The following is a 15,626-nucleotide window of genomic DNA, read 5'->3' as shown; positions in this document are numbered from 1 at the left end:
CACTTGATTTGTGAAATCTGTTGCCTGGGTAGGCCAGTATATCTCACTCAGAAAAAAGACAGCACAATTTGCTGTAGTTTTACTGTAACTTTATTTTCCCTTCCCCTTCTGATTTTGGCCATGACAAAAGTATTCTGTTGTTTAATGTGATAATTAATAGCAATTTTAAAACAAAATGCACCGTACAAAATCTTTAGACGAACCAAACTAGAAAGATATTAGGTTAACTGTAAAGGGTTGGTGTCTTTGCTACCAGGCAAAATTATATTCGTAAAGCAACAACTACTAAGCTTTATCACCAAGTTTATAATATTACAAATGAATTGATCCTTCAGATCTTAGCAGTGGCCAACTACATTAACAAGGAAGTGAAACACAAGACTCAAAAAATCAAACTGAAAATATTTCCTGAAGAAGATACCAGTTCACCAGAAGATACAAGAATCATTGGGAATACTAATACTGAGAAAAATCTGCATCATTGCACAACTTCATTCTTGGCCATCTGAAGATCAGTTCTAATTTGGCATTTAAAAAGCAGTGTCAAATTAATATGGCACCCTGACCTTTACAAAAATAAATAAGGGCAGTCTCAAACATCTCCCTGTATACAGTACAACTACTCAGTCATTGCTCTTTAAATAGATGACGTGTCACCTTTGACATTTTTAAGCCACCTCCTGCGTAACACCACTTCAACTCAATTATTAAATGAAAGCTTTAAGTCCCTTTTTATAATTTAATTGTAAAGTTGCATTTGTATTGAAAGTTCCTTTCAGAAAATAGTGATGTTATTTAATTCAATGTTCAAGCTCCTTCATCCTAGTAATAAATTAACTTAGCAATAGCCATCCAGAAGTATATAATCTTGTTTATTGTATTCAAAATTAATGCACCCTGACGAAAAATCACAATCTCTCGGGCAGAACGTATAAGCAAAATAAATCAGTTAACGTAACATAAACATTACTTAAAGTAGACTTAACAGGATTCAAAGAGATACATTGAAAGTGGGCATACCTTTGAAAAAGATTATGTTAAGGCATCAAAAGACTGGATGGGGCCACAAGTCACTCAACAAAAGCCTGAACATTTTCAAGACTTTCCTCTCTGCTTTCACAATAATGCTGAGAGATAACCTGGTTGAAGGAGTAGTGAGTTTGTTATTTAGCAGCCTGGGATATCATGATAGAGAGTTATCTGTGGAAGTGTGGAATTTGTGGAAGTGTCAGCCTGGATTTAGTTGCAGCACTTTTACCTCAGTCAGAAAGTTGTGGGTTCAAGGCCCATTCCAAAGATTGGCCACATAATCTAGGATGGCATTTTAGTGGTGCAGTACTGAGGGAGTGCTGTACTGTCCGAGGTGTTGCCTTTTGGATGAGACATTAAAACTCTCAGGTGGATGTAGAATATCCTATGGCACTACTCAAAGAAGAGCAGGTGAATTTTTCCCCAGTGTCCTGACCAACATTTACCCCTTAACCAACATCACTAAGGATTGTCTGGTCATTTATTTCATTGCTGTTTGTGGGACCTTGCTGTGTGAAAATTGCCCAACAATTTTCCTACATTACTACAGGGATTAAGCTTCAAAAAGTACTTAATTAGCTTTAAGCACTTTGGGACATCCTGAGGTCATGAAAGGCACTATATAAATGCAAGTCTTTCTTTAGTGAAGAGATGGGTTGTGCAATCAAATTAAGGTGTTACACAATGTTTTGCAGACAAGGCACTTTAAATACAATCCTTGGATTGTTTCAGCCCAGATTTATTCTAGGCCTAATAGCTGGGAAATGGTATATCAAAGCAAAATAACTCCTCACTACTGATACTTGATTTTGAAGTGTTTATCCTGTATAGATATAACTTCGAAGCTGGGTTACAAAATAGGACTTGAAACTTTATTTCAAGAAAGAAGTTTACTGAAGCCCCCATCCATTTTTTTTTAAAGCAGGAAAGATGCCCACTGATATCTTCACTGGATCAAAAAGTACAGAGAGAACAAAAATAAAGCATAGCGACAATGAAACTGGTGTTTTAAAATATGAAAAAAATGTGACTATCATCGTCAAATGCTAAATTTATCAAATAAATATTATTGTATTACATAGGACATCAGTTTCCAGTTCATTTATTGCCCATGAACTTTCATTCTTTGCACAAAATGAATAAATCTAAACCTCATAGCATAGCACTTAAAAGATTTACTGTATTAATTTTGTCAAAACATACTATTGCACTGTATAAAGTAAATTAACTGAACAGCTTGCTCCTTTTATTGCTTCTTCAAACATGCACGGTTTCAAAAACTTAAACAATCAACACAAGGAAAGTATTCAACAGGCTTGTTTTGCATCTAGAGCATGCACTCTCTCTATCTTCAAAGAAAACACACTAGCTGATCTCCCTTGGTATGGTCCACAGATCATCTGGGATTTGGGACAAGGCGTTAGTTTTTTATGTGGTCATATTCCAGGCCAACAAGTGGAGCACAACAGGAAGTCTAGGAGGAGGAGAGAGAACTTTAAAATTATCACTGGGGTCTTGAATTAGTATTACAAAGAACACAAGGGACTGTGGTGACAGGAAATAAAAACATTTTTCCTAGATCTGATTTCAAATCAGAATTTACAGTAGAGAAACAGGCCATTCAGCCCAACTAGTCAATACCAGTTGGCTCTATACCAGGGAAGGTGGATCAACCGTGGCTATCAAGGGAAATCAGGGATAGTATTAAAGCCAAGGAAGTGGCATACAAATTGGCCAGAAATAGCAGTGAACCCGGAGACTGGGAGAAATTTAGAACTCAGCAGAGGAGGACAAAGGGTTTGATTAGGGCAGGGAAAATGGAGTACGAGAAGAAGCTTGCAGGAAACATTAAGACGGATTGCAAAAGTTTCTATAGATATGTAAAGAGAAAAAGGTTAGTAAAGACAAACGTAGGTCCCCTGCAGTCAGAATCAGGGGAAGTCATAACTGGGAACAAAGAAATGGCAGACCAATTGAACAAGTACTTTGGTTCGGTATTCACTAAGGAGGACACTAACAACCTTCCGGATATAAGAGGGGTCAGAGGGTCTAGTAAGGAGGAGGAACTGAGGGAAATCCTTATTAGTTGGGAAACTGTGTTGGGGAAATTAATGGGATTGAAGGCCGATAAATCCCCAGGGCCTGATGGACTGCATCCCAGAGTACTTAAGGAGGTGGCCTTGGAAATAGCGGATGCATTGACAGTCATTTTCCAACATTCCATTGACTCTGGATCAGTTCCTATCGAGTGGAGGGTAGCCAATGTAACCCCACTTTTTAAAAAAGGAGGGAGAGAGAAAACAGGGAATTATAGACCGGTAAGCCTAACATTGGTAGTGGGTAAGATGATGGAATCAATTATTTGGAAAGAGGTGAGATGATAGGTCCAAGTCAACATGGATTTGTGAAAGGGAAATCATGCTTGAGAAATCTTCTGGAATTTTTTGAGGATGTTTCCAGTAGAGTGGACAAGGGAGAACCAGTTGATGTGGTATATTTGGACTTTCAGAAGGCTGTTGACAAGGTCCCACACAAAAGATTAATGTGCAAAGTTAAAGCACATGGGATTGGGGGTAGTGTGCTGACATGGATTGAGAACTGGTTGTCAGACAGGAAGCAAAGAGTAGGAGTAAATAGGTACTTTTCAGAATGGCAGGCGGTGACTAGTGGGGCCCCGCAAGGTTCTGTGCTGGGGCCCCAGCTGTTTACACTGTACATTAATGATTTAGACAAGGGGATTAAATGTAGTATCTCCAAATTTGCGGATGACACTAAATTAGGTGGCAGTGTGAGCTACGAGGAGGATGCAGAGCGACTTGGATAGGTTAGGTGAGTGGGCAAATGCATGGCAGATGAAGTATAATGTGGATAAATGTGAGGTTATCCACTTTGGTGGTAAAGACAGAGAGACAGACTATTATCTGAATGGTGACAGATTAGGAAAAGGGGAGGTGCAACGAGACCTGGGTGTTATGGTACATCAGTCATTGAAGGTTGGCATGCAGGTACAGCAGGCGGTTAAGAAAGCAAATGGCATGTTGGTCTTCATAGCGAGGGGATTTGAGAACAGGGGCAGGGAGGTGTTGCTACAGTTGTACAGGGCATTGGTGAGGCCACACCTGGAGTATTGTGTACAGTTTTGGTCTCCTAACCTGAGGAAGGACATTCTTGCTATTGAGGGAGTGCAGCGAAGGTTCACCAGACTGATTCCCGGGATGGCGGGACTGACCTATCAAGAAAGACTGGATCAACTGGGCTTGTATTCACTGGCGTTCAGAAGAATGAGAGGGGACCTCATAGAAAAGTTTAAAATTCTGATGGGTTTAGACAGGTTAGATGCAGGAAGAATGTTCCTAATATTGGGGAAGTCCAGAACCAAAGGCCACAGTCTAAGGATAAGGGGTAAGCCATTTAGGACCGAGATGAGGAGGAACTTCTTCACCCAGAGTGGTGAACCTGTGGAATTCTCTACCACAGAAAGTTGTTGAGGCCAATTCACTAAATATATTCAAAAAGGAGTTAGATGTAGTCCTTACTACTCGGGGGATCAAGGGGTATGGTGAGAAAGCAGGAATGGGGTACTGAAGTTGCATGTTCAGCCATGAACTCATTGAATGGTGGTGCAGGCTAGAAGGGCCGAATGGCCTACTCCTGCACCTATTTTCTATGTTTCTATGGTTTTTTTTTCAATGTTTTCTATGTGGGAAAAATGTTTTGTCTAATCAGAAAATTGGGATGAATCTTTAAAGCACTAGAATAATTATTTTGTACGATTGACAATAATACTACCCATTCACAGAACATGCTCCAGCCTCCTGTTTGTAAGACTTGAGTCCTTGCCAAGTAGTGAGACTCAGTCGAAGCATGAAGCTGCATTCTGGGAGTTTTAGTCCAAAGTGACATGCACAGTGGTACATTCTAAGAGTTGTAATTCACAACTTGGTTAAGCCTCTCAGGTAATGCCTAGGAACAAAATGTAATCTTTGGAAATGCAAGCTCTTGGCACAGAGAGTCTGTGTGAGGGAAAAAATATCTTTGAGCCCTTTTACCATAAATTGGCTGACTTTATGGGTAAACTTGGCCTTTGCTTATGAGCTGTAACAAAGTAACATCTATATGTGTGCAGTTGCACCATTTAGAAGATATTGGCCCGATTTTGCAGACAGCAGCAAAGTGATGACGCTTGCTGCTGACCTCAAAGAAAGCTGCCACAAAGGCTTACCGATCTCTGTGGCGTGGATTTCACCTCTCACGATATTAATTTCATTCTGGTGCCAAGTCTAGTGGATCTCCAGTGTCCAACAAGAGCGATGTCCTCAGCTTGCTAAGCAGCCAATCACGTTGAAGATTTCTCACAGACAGCAAACCAGGAAGTAAAATGCCCTGATTTTCCATCGCTTTTTAATCCTCTGCACTGAAAAGTGTAGAGTCACAAAAGAACCTTGGAGTGCAGGTCCACAGATCTTTAAAGGTAGCAGGCCAGGTAGATAATGTTGTTAGGAAGACATATAATACTTGCCTTTATTAGTTGAGGCATGAAATACAAGAGCAAGGAGGTTATGCTTGAACTGTACAAATCACTTATTAGACCACAGCTGGAGTACTGTGTGCAGTTCTAGTCACCACATTACAGGAACGATGTGATTGCACTGGAAAGGGTGCAGAGGAGATTTACAAGAATGTTGCTTGGATTGGAGAATTTTGGCTATGAGGAAAGATTGGAGATGCTGGGTCTGTTTTCTTTGGTACAGAGAAGACCTGAGTCAGGTATATAAAATTATGAGGGGCCTGAGAGTGGATAGGAATGACCGGTTTTCCCTTGGTAGAGGGGTCAAAAACCAGGGGACATAGATTTAAAGTAATTGGTAGGAGGTTTATAGGAGATATGATGGGAAATTTCTTCACCCAGAGGGTGATGGGGGTCTGGAACTCACTGCCTGAAAGGGTGATGGAGGCAGAAACCCTCACCACATTTAAAAGATACTTGGATGAGCACTTAAAAGTGCCATAACCTACAGGGCTACGGACCAAGAGCTGGAAAGTGGGATTAGTCTGGCTAGCTCTTGGTCAGCCGGCATGGACATGATGAGCTGAAATGGCCTCCTTCCGTGCTGTAAATTTCTATGATTCTGTGATTTTACAGAGCACGGAATAAAGATTGGGACATGCACATGGGATTAAGGTAGAAGCTAAAATATCAAACAAATTTTAAAAAAAGATATTAAAAACCACGGAATTTTTGTCACAATGGAAAAATTTGACATTCCACAAATAGTAAATTAGTTTTTCAGGGCTAGAACGCTTGTTCAGTAGTAATTATGACTCAGGACGCAGTTTAAAAATCCAGTTACACCTCATTCAACAAGGTTCAACTTTTACGGGGCTTTTTAACAGTGATATTCCAGCATAAAAGGGAACGTTTTCGTCAGTTCAGTGATTTCAATTGATTGTCAGTTCTGGGGATGAGCAGGGAATGACTGGCAGCAACTTCTGGATTTCAGAGTTTAACTGCACATGTGCGTGCTCCAGAAGTTGTAAAGACGGTGATCGGTGACCGCCATTACAACCGCAAATTCTGCGCCATTAAAACAATATAGATTGATCTAGCTACACATGCAGAGAGAGGGGAAAACGTCTTTATAAAGCTCATACCTGCAGCTGATCTTATTGGATTGGTTCTCTTACTTTCCTCCCCCCACAAACACAAGTGTGGATTTTATAATATTGCTGGAATATTTTCATTAATTCAGTACCTGTATGATTGTAGACCACATCTGTAATGCAGAGTATATTCCATTCCTTCTTTAACTTCTCCACTAGCCGTGCAACATCATTCCAGTTGTAAGTTTTATCAGGCCGAGAAAAATCAGGGTTTAGTTCCAATTGGTCAGCTAAGGAATAGCTTGATCTGGACAATCCAAGAGTTTGTAATGGGGTAAAATGTATCATATTATAGCCTGTTAAAAAGAAAAATAAGTTATTACTCTTTTATGTGTTCAAATACATTAATGTAGCACTTAGATCAGTAATATTAATTTCATAACTATAATTGAGGTTTGATTTTGAGCAAAGTTGTCTAAACTGAGTGTTTGGTTTTCTTTACATAATCAAAGAAAGAACTTGCATTTATATAGCACCTTTCCTGTCTTAGGACAACCCAAAACACTTTAGTCAGTTTATTTTTTTGGAAGAGTAGTCTTATATAGGCAAACATGACAACCAAATCCCATAAACAACATACGAGATATGACTAGTTAATCTGTTTTGGCGGTGCTGATTGAAGGATTATGTTGACTAGTAGCTCCCTAGTTTTCTTCGAATAATTTCCATAGGACGCCCTATTTCCACCTAAATAGGCAGATGGAAACTTGATTTAATGTCTCACCCAAAAAATGGCATCTCTAACTTTGTACTGTATTGAAGTGTCAGCCGAGATTACATGCTGCAGTGTGACTTGAATGTACAACTTCTAATTCAGAGCAGAAATACCCTCAACTGAGTGAAGCGAACATTTCAACTGACTTAAAAACTATCAATTCAATGTTACGTTCAAAAGATTCTTCACATAGTTAAAATATTTTATTATATGGTTTAATCCTAAAAGGTCATCTCTTAGCTCCAGCTACTTTGTCAAGAGGGCAAGTGTCAGTGGTAGGAGCGGGGGAGCAGAGTCTTGTTTCTATGTGTGAACAAAAAAGCAGAAAAAGTAGTGTAAATACACCAGAACACCGCCAGGACTTTGAGGGTTAAATTATAGGGTTAAATTATAGACTTAGAGGGTTAAATTATGAGGGCAGCTTAAATAAACCTGTCTTGTATTTCTTCCAGTTTAGAAGTTTGACAGGTTGTAAGAATATTGATCATTACCTCATCAGATCCTTGGGACATAGCAGGAACATAGGAACAGGAGGAGGCCATTTAGCCCCTCGAGCCTGTTCTGCCATTCAATGAGATCATGGCTGATCTGCGACCTAACTTCTAACTAGCTGGGCTTACAGATAACAGGTTTTGTTTGGGAACAAGCTGTAAGAATCAGACACTTACAGACAGAGCTTACATGAAGTCTCATGGCTTCAGGTCAAGCATAGACAAGGAAACCTCCTGCTGATTACCACCTACCGCCCTCCCTCAACCGATGAATCAGTACTCCTCCATGTTGAACATCACTTGGAAGAAGCACTGAGGGTAGCAAGGGCATAGAATGTACTCTGGATGGGGGACTTCAATGCCCATCACCAAGGGTGGCTCGGTAGCACCACTACTGACCGAGCTGGGCGAATCCTGAAGGACATAGATGCCAGACTGGACTTGCGACAGGTGTGAGAGAACCAACATGAGAGAAAAACCTACTTGACCTTGTCCTCACCAATCTACCTGTTGCAGATTCATCTGTCCATGACAGCATTGATCATCACACAGTCATTGTGGACACGAAGTCCCATCTTCACACTGAGGTCATCCTCCATCGTGTTGTGTGACACTACCACTGTTTTAAATGGGATAGATTCAGAACAGACCCAGCAGCGCAAAATTTGGCATCTATGAGGCACTGTGGGCCATCAGCAGCAGCAGAATTGTATTCCACCACAATCGGTTACCTGATGGCCCGGCATATCCCTCACTCTACCAGTACCATCAAGGCTGGACTGCAGAAAAGCATGCCAGAAACAGCAACAGGTGTACCTAAAAACGAGGTACCAACCTGGGAAAGCTGCAACACAGGACTGCATGCATGCTAAACAACAGAAGCAGCATGCTATAAATAGAGCTAAGCGATCCCACAATCAACAAATCAGATCAAAGCTTCGCAGTCCTGCCACATCCAGTCCTGAATGGTGGTGGACAATTAAACAACTAATGCGAGGAAGAGGCTCCATGAATATCGGAGCCGAGCACACAAGTGCAAAAGACAAGGCTGAAGCATTACCAACAATCTTCAGCTAGAAGTGCCGAGTGGAAGATACATGTTGGCCTCCTTCAGAGGTCCCCACAATCACAGAAGCCAGTCTTCAGCCAATTCGATTCACTCCACGTGATATCAAGAAGCTGCTGAGCGCACTGGATACAACAAAGGCTATGGGCCCCAACAACATCCGGCTGTCGTGCTGAAAATTTGTGCTCCAGAACTAGCCGTGCCTCTAGCCAAGCTGTTCCAGTACAGCTACAACATTGGCCATCTACCTGACAATATGTAAAACTGCCCAGGTATCTCCTGTCCACAAAAAAGCAGAACAAATCCAATCCGGCTAATTACCGCCTCATCGGTCTACTCTCAATCATCAGCAAAGTAATGGAAGGAGTCATCGACAGTGCTATCAAGCGGCACTTATTCACCAATAACCTGCTCACTCAAGCTCAGTTTGGGTTATGCCAGGACCACTTGGCTCCAGACCTCATTGCAGCCTTGGCCCAAACATGGACAAAAGAGCTGAATTCCAGAGGTGAGGCTAGAGTGACTACCCTTGATATTAAGGCAGCATTTGACCGAGTGTGGCATCAAGGAGTCCTAGTAAAATTGGAGGTAATGGAAATTAGGGGGGAAAACTCTCCACTGGTTGGAGTTATGCCGAGCACAAAGGAAGATGGTTGTGGTTGTTGCAGGTCAATCATCCCAGTCCCAGGACAGCATTGCAGGAGTTCCTCAGAGCAGTGTCACAGGCCCAACCATCTTCAGCTGCTTCACAAATAACCTTCCTTCCATCATAAAGGTCAGAAGTGGGGAAGTTTGATGATGATTACAGAGTGTTCAGTGCCGACTGAAGAGGAGTTGTGTCCATTCACAGTGCACTTCCTCCATTTAGGGCGGTCTTTGGCCAGGGACTCCTGGGTGTCAGTGGGAATGTTGCACTTTACCAAGGAGGCTTTGAGGGTGTCCTTTAAACATTTCCTCTGCCCATCTTTGGCTCGTTTGCCATGAAGGAGTTCTGAGTAGAGCGCTTGCTTTAGGAGTCTCGTGTCAGGCATGCAAACAATGTGGCCTGCCCAGTGCTGCTGATCGAGTGTGGTCAGTGCTTCAATGCTGGGGATGTTGGCCTGGTCGAGGTCACTAACGTTGGTGCATCTGTCCTCCCAGGGGATTTGCAGGAGCTTGCGGAGACATCGTTGGTGGTGTTTCTCCAGCAACTTGGTGTCTACTGTACATGGTCCATGTCTCTGAGCCATACAGGAGGGCGGGTATTACTACAGCCCTGTAGACCATGAGCTTGGTGGCAGATTTGACGGCCTGGTCTTCAAACACTTTACTCCTCTGGTGGCCGAAGGCTGCACTGAAGGCTGTGTTGAATCTTGTCGTCAATGTCTGCCCTTGATGATAAGAGGCTCCCGAGGTATGGGAAATGGTCCATGTTGTCCAGGACAGCGCCGTGGATCTTGATGACTGGGGGGCAGTGCTGTGCGGTGGGGACAAGTTGGTGGAGGACCTTTGTCTATGCTTTCGTAAGCCTCAGTGAATACGTTGACTATGACTTGGATTTCAGCCTCTGTGCACAGACGCAGGCGTCGTCCGCGTACTGTAGCTTGACGACAGAGCTTGTCATTTAATGTAAAACTGTAGAACAGTCGTATAACATTACGGTTATTAGTCAATATATATTAAAGCTTGTTGTTTAACACCACACGAGCCAGATTCACACAGAAGTTATTGTTGCAGGACTAACAGCCCTTTATTGAGACAGTAAACACGGTAAGCAATCACTTTCACATATGAAACCTCTTCCATTCATTGTAGCTTAAAATATCATAGGATCAATATCCTGTTCCTCATTCCTATTCTAATCACTCAATCAAATAAACAGTAACTTCCTGGCTGGACTTTAACTAGTTGGCATTAGCTGCTACTCAAGCAACGGTGCAAAACCGGAGGACTAATTCTTTTAGATTTGTTTTTATTTTTGTACACATGCTTTTATACCAGCTTGATTTATGGCACTTTATATTATATTATTTTTATGCCTATCTATAATGATGGCAGGCTGTCTATTGTACTTTTCAAGATATTCTACTCCTTTCTTCCGAACATACGAACAACGACGGATAGGTAAAAGACCATCTAGTCCATCGAGCCTGTCCCACACAATTGCGATACCTTGTGTATCACAATATATACACTCCACCTGACCTGATTTCCTGGGAGAGGCAAAAAAATATTTTAAAAACCAAGCCAATTTGGGGGGGGGGGAAATCTGGGAAATTCCTCTCAGACTCATCTAGGCGATTGAAACTAGTCCAGATCATCACTCTGGCCTTGAATTCCCTGCTGTACCTACTTTTTGTAAGAGGTGATCTCTGCCTCAGCCAGAAACAAATCCAGCTTTCGCTTAAAGGAATTCCGAGAGTCTGCCTTCCACAACATGAAGCGGCAGCTTGTTCCAGAGGTTTACTATTCTCTGGGAAAAGAACCACTTCCTGACGTCTAATCTAGATTTAGCCCTATACAACTTAACTTTGTGACTCCTGGTCCTGCCTAACCTATTTAATTGAAATAAACTGTCGGCTGGAAATCCATCTATTCCCTTCATTATCTTATAAACCTCAATCAGATCCCACTGCCCCGCCCCAAGTCTACGCTGCTCTAAAGGTATAAAGGCCCCACACTTTTAGCCTATCTTGATAATTAAGATGCTTTAGACTTGGAATTAGTCTAGTGGCCCTCCTGCAGCCTTTCCAGAGCCTCAATATCATCCACCATGTGAGGAGACCAAAACTGGACACAGTATTCCAAGTGCGACTGGACTACGGTTTTGTACAAGGACAAAACTGTACGCCTCGTCTTTCACTCAATTGTCCTACGGATACACCCCATTTGCTCTAGCTACACAAGATTGCTTGTGTGCCTTTAAGGATGTATGCACTAGAATGCCCAAATCTCTTTCTATCTCCACCATCTTTAATGCCTTTCCCTGGAGGGTGTATGAATGTTGCGCATTTGCCTTCCCACATGCAGAACTCTGCACTTATCGAAGTTATACATAATTTGCCAGTCGAGCCCAATCTCCCAACACATTAAGATCTACCTGAAGCAGATGAGCATCTTCTACAGTTCTAACACTCATACAGAGCTTGGAATCATTTGCAACTTGTGCCCCCAACCCCAAAATCCAGATCATTAATAAAAATAGTAAAAAGCAACGGTCCCAACATTGATCCCTGCGGGACACCACTAGTGACCGGTCTCCAAACAGATCCAAATTATTTTCAGAATGGCAGGCAGTGACATAGAAACATAGAAAATAGGTGCAGGAGTAGGCCATTCGAGCTTGCACCATCATTCAATATCATGGCTCACATGGTTCATGGTTTACCTCAGTACCCCATTCATGCTTTCTCTCCATACCCCTTGATCCCTTTAGCTGCAAGGACGATATCTAACTCCCTCTTGAATATATCTATTGAACTGGCATCAACAACTCTCTGCGGAAGAGAATTCCACAGGTTCACAATTCTCTGAGTGAAGAAGTTTCTCATTTCGGTCCTAAATGGTTTACCCCTTATTCTTAGACTTTGACCCCTCATTGTGGACTTCCCCAACATCGTGAACATTCTTCCTGCATCTAACCTGTCCAGTCCCGTCAGAATTTTATATATTTCTATGAGATCCCCTCTCATCCTTCTAAACTCCAGTGAATGCAGGCCCAGTCGATCTAGTCTCTCCTCATATTTCAGTCCTGCCATCCCGGGAGTGAGTCTGGTGAACCTTCACTGCACTCCCTCAATAGCAAGAACGTCCTTCCTCAGATTAGGAGACGAAAACTGAACACAATATTCCAGGTGAGGCCTCGCCAAGGCCCTGTACAACTGCAGTAAGCCCTCCTTGCTCCTATACTTAAATCCCCTAGCTATGAAGGCCAACATGCCATTTGCCTTCTTCACCGCCTGGTGTACCTGCATGCTAACTTTCAATGACTGATGCACCATGACACTCAGGTCTCGTTGCACCTCTCCTTTTCATAATCTGCCGCCATTCAGATAATATTCTGCCTTCATGTTTTTGCCACCAAAGTGGACAACCTCACATTTATCCACATTATACTGCATCTGCCATGCATTTGCCCACTCACCTAACCTGTCCAAGTCACCCTGCAGCCTCTTAGCATCCTCCTCACAGCTCACACCGCCACCCAGCTTAGTGTCATCTGCAAACTTGGAGATATTACACTCAATTCCTTCATCTAAATCATTAATGTATATTGTAAAGAGCTGGGGTCCCAGCACTGAGCCCTGCGGCACCCCACTAGTCATTGCCTGCCATTCTGAAAAGGACCCGTTTATCCCGACTCTCTGCTTCCTGTCTGACAACCAGTTCTCTATCCACGTCAATACATTACCCTCAATACCATGTGCTTTAATTTTGCACACCAATCTCTTGTGTGGGACCTTGTCAAAAGCCTTTTGAAAGTCCAATTACACCACAGCCACTGGTTCTCCCTTGTCCACTCTACTAGTTACATCCTCAAAAATTCTAGAAGATTTGTAAAGCATGATTTCTCTTTCATAAATCCATGCTGACTTGGACCGATCCTGTCACTGCTTTCCAAATGCGCTGCTATTTCATCTTTTATAATTGATTCCAACATTTTCCCCATCACTGATGTCAGGCTAACCGGTCAATAATTCCCCGTTTTTTTCTCTCCCTCCTTTTTTAAAAAGTGGTGTTACATTAGCTACCCTCCAGTCCATAGGAATTGATCCAGAGTCGATAGACTGTTGGAAAATGATCACCAACGCATTGACTATTTCCAGGGCCACTTCCTTAAATACTCAGGAATGCAGACCATCAGGCCCTGGGGATTTATCGACCCTCAATCCCATCAATTTCCCTGACACAATTTCCTGACTAAAAGATTTCCCTCAGTTCCTCCATCTCGCTGGACCCTCGGTCCCTTAGTATTTCCGGAAGATTATTTGTGTCTTCCTTAGTAAAGACAGAACCAAAGTATTTGTTCAATTGGTCTGCCATTTCTTTCTTCCCCATTATAAATTCACCTGTTTCTGACTGCATGGGACCTACATTTGTCTTCACTAATCTTTTTCTCTTCACATATCTATAGAAGCTTTTGCATCAGTTTTTATGTTCCCAGCAAGCTTCCTCTCATACTCTATTTTCCCCTTCCTAATTAAACCCTTTGTCCTCCTCTGCTGAAATCTAAATTTCTCCCAGTCCTCAGGTTTGCTGACTAGTGGGGTACCGCAAGGCTTAGTACTGGGACCCCAGCTATTTACAATATACATTAATGATTTAGACGAAGGAATTGAATGTAATATCTCCAAGTTTGCAGATGACACTAAGCTGGGTGGCAGTGTGAGCTGAGTGGAGGATGCTAAGAGGCTGCAGAGTTACTTGGACAAGTTAGGTGCGTGGGCAAATACATGGCAGATGCAGTATAATGTAGATAAATGTGAGATTATCCACTTTGGTGGTAAAAACAGGAAGGCAGATTATTATATGAATGGTGACAGATTAGTAAAAGGGAAGGTGCAACAAGACCTGGGTGTCATGATACATCAGTCATTGAAAGTTGGCATACAGGTACAGCAGACGTTGAAGGCGGCAAATGGCATGTTGGCCTTCATAGTGAGAGGATTTGAGTATAGGAGCAGGGAAGTCTTACTACAGTTGTACAGGACCTTGGTGAGGCCTTGAATATTATGTACAGTTTTGGTCTCCTAATCTGACGAAGGACATTCTTGCTATTGAGGGAGTGCAACGAAAGTTCACCAGACTGTTGCCCGGGATGACAGGACTGACATATGAAGACTGGATCGACTAGGCTTATATTCAATGGAATTTAGAAGAATGAGAGGCGATCTCATAGAAACATATAAAATTCTGATAGGATTGGACAGGTTAGAAGGGCCAAATGGCCTACTAATGCACCTATTTCTATGTTTCAAAAGGGAATTGGATAAGGCTTGAAGGAGGTAAAAATGCAGGGCTATAGGGAAAGAATGGGGGAATGGGTCTAATTGGATTGTTCTTCAAAAAGCCGACAGACTCGATGGACCGAATGGCCTCCTTCTGTGCTGTACTATTCTATGATTCTGTAAGCTGTTGTGGCACTGGGGAACTTGCAATATAGTAATGAACACTAAGGAGACAAAATTGGTCGATGCATAAGGTCCACCCATTTCTCGGCGGTGTGTCATTTCAAACCGTCGGCATACCACCGAGACCGAAAGGACAAAATTGGTCAATACTTTTTCGGTGTTATGCTGCCAGTATGCCAGCAGTCTGCAGTCGATCCAGATCAATTTTCTCTTTCTTTGTAGCTTGACAAGCAAGTCTCTGGCTTCTCCAAATCAGAAAAAAATTGCAGAATTTACTTTGTTTTTCTTTTTAAAAAAAAAATACAAATTTAGATGCAATAAAAAGTTTAACATCCTTAATTACTAGTAGATATCCTCTTATATTGTTGTAAGGAAGCGTGGGCTGGGTAGTGAAGTGGGAGGAGGAAGGGTGCATATTTCCACAAGGATTTAAGAATAGATTTGCAAGAGATTTGCAGAGACACTGAAATGTTCTTTATTTGGTTCCTTAAAAAGGCAAATAAATATGTTCAAAAACAGAATACAGGTAATGCAAATGCTAGAAATCTGAAACA

At 42.1% G+C, this 15,626-nt stretch overlaps 1 protein-coding gene across 3 annotated transcripts in view; it reads right to left on the bottom strand.

Moving 5' to 3' along the window:
- Positions 1 to 15,626, bottom strand: part of LOC139268468 (glycogen debranching enzyme-like) — a 143,079-nt gene that overhangs the window by 98,444 nt on the left and 29,009 nt on the right. For all 3 annotated transcript variants that reach the window (XM_070886668.1, XM_070886669.1, XM_070886670.1), the window contains exon 5: positions 6,783 to 6,986. In XM_070886668.1, coding sequence (XP_070742769.1) covers positions 6,783 to 6,986 — 204 coding nt within the window. The remainder of the gene's footprint in view (positions 1 to 6,782; positions 6,987 to 15,626) is intronic.

Source organism: Pristiophorus japonicus, chromosome 8 (assembly GCF_044704955.1).
Source record: "Pristiophorus japonicus isolate sPriJap1 chromosome 8, sPriJap1.hap1, whole genome shotgun sequence".
Classification (NCBI taxonomy): Eukaryota; Metazoa; Chordata; class Chondrichthyes; family Pristiophoridae; genus Pristiophorus; species Pristiophorus japonicus.
Note: the sequence above shows the minus strand (reverse complement) of the source record. Positions and strands in the feature narration are given on the sequence as shown.